The sequence below is a fragment of the Gekko japonicus genome, unplaced genomic scaffold (genome assembly GCF_001447785.1).
Source record: "Gekko japonicus isolate JY-2015 unplaced genomic scaffold, Gekko_japonicus_V1.1 scaffold1167, whole genome shotgun sequence".
NCBI classification, from domain to species: domain Eukaryota; kingdom Metazoa; phylum Chordata; class Lepidosauria; order Squamata; family Gekkonidae; genus Gekko; species Gekko japonicus.
The window spans coordinates 111,278-117,277 of record NW_015165272.1 but is presented as its reverse complement, the minus strand read 5'-3'; the positions used below and the strand labels follow the sequence as shown (position 1 = coordinate 117,277).

The following is a 6,000-nucleotide window of genomic DNA, read 5'->3' as shown; positions in this document are numbered from 1 at the left end:
AATGGCTTAATGGGAAGAATTCAGCTAGAGGAATCAAGGACACAAGCAGGAAGATCAAGTGTTACCAGGGTAGATAAAGTGCCTGTTTAATCTGCCTTCACTGTCCACATAGCTTTCAAACAAAAAGAAAAACAAAAAGGGGGGAAAGTGGTTTAGGAATCTGACTTACATCACTTTGGAGTTCATAAACTTTCTTAGCATGAATGACATCTGTTTGGTCTGGCAAACAAGTCCATTGGTGAATGATCCGCCTGTAGTCTGCATCACTAACCAAGTGCTGACAATTCTTTGCCATCAAGAAAGATATCATATCCACAGGCAAATTAATCTTAGTCTTCCACTTCTCAAAATCTTTCTTGTATTCCCTTTCACTCTGCATCTTGGCTACATTCATAGAGTGCACAAGTTTGGGATCATCTTGCAACTTGCGGAATCCAATGTGATGCCCCTGTTGTTTGCGGTAACCTTCTTTGTACTTGTACTAAAACAACAAAAAATGACTGTAAGGCTAAAATAGGGAGAGTAAAATCAGGATTAATGTATAAATACTTCCATGTGGTGTCATATTTTCTGGAGATTTGGACTATAAGATGAAGCATATAACCGTCTAGTGATTTGACAAGCTAAAAACAGTGGTAAGGGTTTCTCTATCTGTCTGTCTAAAATTTAACTCACCCTTCATGGCATAAGGCAGGATTTGAACCTAGGCCTCTCCAATCCTATCCCAGCACTTTACCTACCAGGAATATGCAGTCAAACATTTCTGTTCCAAATATATATCCAAAAATACCTTATTGGTATTTTCAGATATATTTGTGTATCTGGGGTGATATTTAGGTTATCTGAAATACTGATAATTGGATCCCCCCAAAAATCTGGAAACATTTGGAGCCAGCCATCTTCTTTAATGTTACAGCATTCCCAGGCAAGGAGAGGGAGGGGGCCGGCGGCAGCTCTCCCAGGCAATGAGATCAGATGTTAGGGAAATCACTAAATGTGTCTACCCGATCATTACAATTCTCTCACAGTTCTCTGAATATGGGCAAAAACTCTGGTTTGACATTTGTTGTGCTGGGCTTGTTACTAGGATTCTCTGTTTGATGTCAGTTCTGTTGGGCTTGTTGGTTTTATTTGCATTAGGAGGTTTTTGGCCAGTGGCTATTGGTTTCTTTGCCCTGGAGAAAGCATAGAATCTTTTCTCCATAGGAAACAGTGGAGAAAAGTAGGATGGTCATAAAATTGGATACCCTTATCCAATTTGCTTTAAATTTGGAGAGTCATTATTAGACAGGCAGGACTAAGTTCTTGGCAGTTTGGGTGTCATTAGCTGGAAAAGCATCCACTCCAGCCCCCTGGAGAGAGTCCTTCACAGGGAATAATAGATACCCCCCTCCCCCACGTCTAATTCTGAAATTCGGGGGGGGGGCTGAATCTGAAAATTCTGAAACAATATTGGGGAGCAGAATGATTCAGAATACCAGTATGGATACCCTCCCTGAAATCTGAACCCGAAAAAATCTGCAATGTTTTCAAGTTTATTTTTGCTGATTTCTAGGAAGAACCAGGGGCAGATGTTGCAAGATGAATGCTAGAGAGCTTGTAGTTAGAGCCTCCAATCCCTGATGGGTCTTCCTAAGCCCCCATTATGACAGGTAAGAGTTGGATGCAATGATTGATTTTCACAGGACAAAATAAGATCACTTTGAAAGACACACTTAGTTCTAAAAGAGAAGAATGATTACTACTATAGTCAGTCTGGTCTCAGGTGGTCATAGCCCCAAAATGGACAGCTTGGTGGCCTGAATAAAGGTTGGTGAATATGCTTGAATAAAGACTGAGAGACTACAAAGTTTAATTTATAAAATGAGAGCACAGGATTGTACCTTGAAATGAAATCACAACACACAAGGAATTTGTATCTCTATGACATAATGGCACTTCGGGGTACAAACCAGAAGTGACATCACAGTGTCATGTGATGTAGCTCGCTGCCCCGCAAAGGCTCTCACTGGTTGCCAGTGTTCAGATGAGAGGCCTAATGTATAGTGAAGGAGAGGCACAGGCATAAAAGTGTTCTCCAATCCAGTGTGCTTCCTGGTGTGTGCAAGGGGTGGAGTTCCAGTTAACATATACAGGATGAGCAACAACGAACACTGGCAATAAAAACCCCATTTAATGAGTCTTGAACAGTGGCTGGATGTATCAGACGTACAGGATGCTGCATTTACAAGGTGACTTACCTCACTAGCAATGTCTCGTGATGCTTTTGCAGCTTTCACTGAAATGGCTTCAGCTGTGAGATCATAGCCTTTCTTTATCATTTCTTGCCATCCGAGTTTATACAATTTCTAATGTGGAAATGAAAAAGAAAAATGTTCAACACATGCCCCATTCAAGGACATTTCTTGTGTTGTAATTTGGTGTGCATAAGACCCTCTTAAGAATTGTGACTTATAATATCAAAACTCTTTTGACTCCCTCAAAATTCCTCTGATTTATCTGGGGGGAGGGGAGTGGTGGCTTGAATTCACTTCAAATTTCACTCTACTTGACAATCTTCAGATGCTGTTTCTGGCTGGGTGATGGAGCACCCCAGGCTATTAGTTCTGGAGGACTTCAATGTCCATGCTGATGATGCGGCATCCTCTCAGGCCAAGGACCTAGTGTCGTCCATGGAGGCTCTGGGACTCTCCCAGTTTGCATCAACTCCCATGCATCAAGCAGGCCACACGCTGGATTTGATTTTTGGAATGGGGATAAATGTGGAGCTGATGACTACTGATGTAGTTCCATAGTCAGACCACTTCGCCCTGAAGATCTGGCTGAGCATACCAAACCCTCCCTGTTTAGGTAGCCAGCGTATTTTTGCTCGCCTGCAGAGCTAAATGGACCCTGAGCAGCTTCAGGATGCTTTGCGGGATCTGATGCCCCCTGATGGTTTGTTAGATGAGCTGGTGGTGGACTGGGACTCCAGATTCTCCGAAGCCATTGACGTAATCGCCCCCCGGCACCCTCTCTACCCTCACACTAAAGCAGTCCCTTGGTAGACTGTGGAAGTGTGGATGATGAAACAAGAGCTGAAACGACTAGAGCGAGTGTGGCGGTGCACTCATGACAAAGTGACAAGAACATGCTATAGAACTTTTATGAGGGTCTATGAGATGGCAGTGAAGGCCGCTAAGAGACAGTTCTATGCATCCTACATTGTATCTGCGAAGTTGCACCCAGCCCGATTGTTTAGAACTATTCAATCACTTACTTCATTGCCACAAGACAAACAAATTGTTAGGGAATTGGATATTGGCTGTGAGGCATTTGCAAGTTATTTTGCAGATTAAGTCTTACCACTTTGCCAGGAACTCCCAGCCACAGTTGATACAGTAAAGGAACTGGAAGCTCCTTGTCTGTCTTCAGGTCCAATGCTAGACCATTTCAACCAGCTCTCTCAGGAAGATGTTGACAGGGTCCTGGCAGCTGTGAAGCCAACCACTTGCCTTCTTGACCCATGTACATCCTGGCTGGTTAAAGTCTGTGGGGAGGGCATTCAGATCTCCCTGGGAGAAATTATCAACTTGCCCCTTTCTTCTGGGACTTTCCCAGGGGAGTTAAAGGAGGCAGTGGTTTGCCCGCTCTTAAAGAAATCAACATTGGACCCTATGGTCCTGGCCAACTACTGCCCAGTCTCTAATTTACTGTTTCTGGGCAAGGTAGTTGAGAGAATAGTGGATGAACAACTCCAGGCTTTCTTGGAGAACGCATCTATCCTTGACCCATTCCAGTTCGGTTTCTGTCCTGGCTATGGGACAGAGATGGCACGTCGCCCTCACAGATGACCTTCAGAGGATTGGGGCAGGTCAGCACTGCTGTTATTGTTAGATCTGACAGCAACGTTCAACACAGTCAACTATGATCTATTGCCTCACCGAGATAGGACTTCAGGGGTCTGCCCTACAATGGTTTTACTCCTTTCTCTGTGATCAAGGACAGAGGGTGGCACTTGGTGGGGGAGTATCCCCACGATACCCATTTGATTGTGGAGTGCCTCAGGGGGCGATTCTCTCACCAATGGGCTGGGATGTCATCAATATGTGGACGACACTGAGCTCTATCTGTTGATCAATGGCTGCCCAGACTCCACTCCAAGAAAATCTGACCAGGACATTAGAGGTCATGGCTGGATGGTTACAGCAGAGCCGGTTGAAAATTTAATCCAACTAAGACAGAGGTCCTGTACCTGGGTCAAGGGGGAGTTGGGTCAGAAATCAGGCTGCCCACCTTGGATAGCACATTACTTGTGCCAGCCCAGAAGATGAGGAGCCTGGGGGTGGTCCTAGATGCCTCTTTCTCTCTATGTAGGCCTAGATCACCATAGTTGCTAAGTCTGCCTTTTATCATCTTTGGCAGATCAGGCAGCTGGCTCTGTACTTCTCCCCCCCCAGGACTTACCTACAGTGCCCAAGATCTGCTGGTCACTTCCAAGCTTGATTACTGTAACTCACTTTACATGGGCTTGCCCTTGCAGTTGATCTGGAAACTCCAGCTGGTGCAAAATGCGGTGGTGGGCCTACTGAGTGTGTTGCCTGTGCGGGCGCACATTCAGCCAGCACTACGCCAATTGCACTGGCTACCGATTAAGTACCAGATCCACTTCAAAGTGTTGGTACTGACCTTCAAAGCCTTGTGCAGCTTGTGACCAACATACCTAAGGGACTGCCTCTCCCCATATGTGCCCCGGAGAGCCTTGCACTCAGCTGAGCAAGATCTGCTGGTTGTCCCCAGCCCGATGGACATCCGTTTAGCCTCAGCCAGGGCCTTTTCTGCCCTGGCCCTGGCCTGGTGGAACATGCTCCCGCATGAGATCAGGGCCCTGCGGAACCTTCTGCCATTCCACAGGGCCTGTAAAATGGAGCTGTTCCACTAGGCCTTTGGTTGAGGCAGTGGACATCCAGAAAAAAATGGGGGGGGCGCTGAAAACACCTCCTCCATTTAGCCTGGATTCGACAGATTCAGTCCAGCAGCATTAGTATTAGGGCAAATTGTTTTTAAATGAGGCTTTAATATTTTAATTGACTATTTATTATATGTTTTATGTTGCCAAAGGGCCTATCTGCTGTGATCTGCCCTGAGTCCGTTCGCAGGGAGGGCAGAATATAAATTTGAAAAATAAATAAATATCTGAAAATCTCCTGAGAAATTTTGCTGGTATTGACCCAAGACTGGGTTCACCCTCAAAATTCTTTTGTTAAGAAGGAATGAGCAAATTTACTTCAGATGTCTAAGGGGCACATTAATCTGAACTCTATTTAGAACAAATGTTCTAGTAATTCAAAAGGGCATAGTTGAAGCTTATAATAAGCTGGAATCCTACATCATGACACTGTAAATCACCTTGAATGTCTGCTTCCTACTGAACATGGACAAATTAGAGGTCATAAGATCTAAGCAGAACTGTTGAAGTCTTGTTCCTCTACGTCTACAGATGGGAAGTCAGGGAGTGTTAAAAGATATTTGATGACATCGTTGAAGGCTTTTCGATCCTGCATTCTACTGAAACAAATGGACCTGAGTGGTATTAGTGGCAGATTAAACTCAGCAACCTGAATTAGGCATTTTGGAAATTCATTGGCTCAGGTGCTGCCCAAATTCTTCATCCAATTGTACCGGAATTAGGAATCACAGGAGTTCCTGAAAAGCACAATGGATCACATAGAGTCTTTCCAAGAGAAAGAACCACAAACTATTGGAGATACCACATTCGAAGCCTCAAAGAAACTAAATCCACTACCCTTAATCATTGGCAGTTTGTAACTACTATTCCCCTTAATGGGAATGCAATTAATATATCCATCAACACAGCAAGCTCTTAGACATTTATATACCTCACTGTAATTAAACTTGTTGGCTTTAGCCAGCATAATATCAGGTGTATCTGGCATCACATGAATCGTTGTCTTATCCTTCTCCCATGCTTGTATGTATGCATGCTGTTGGAGAAAAAAT

General features: G+C 44.4%; 1 protein-coding gene across 1 annotated transcript in view; it reads right to left on the bottom strand.

Moving 5' to 3' along the window:
- Nucleotides 1-6,000, bottom strand: part of NEB (nebulin) — a 242,927-nt gene that overhangs the window by 148,301 nt on the left and 88,626 nt on the right. Inside the window, exons 51-53 of the mRNA XM_015410229.1 lie at nucleotides 5,880-5,984; nucleotides 2,241-2,348; nucleotides 170-481 (exon numbers count right to left, since the gene is read on the bottom strand). Coding sequence (XP_015265715.1) covers nucleotides 170-481; nucleotides 2,241-2,348; nucleotides 5,880-5,984 — 525 coding nt within the window. The remainder of the gene's footprint in view (nucleotides 1-169; nucleotides 482-2,240; nucleotides 2,349-5,879; nucleotides 5,985-6,000) is intronic.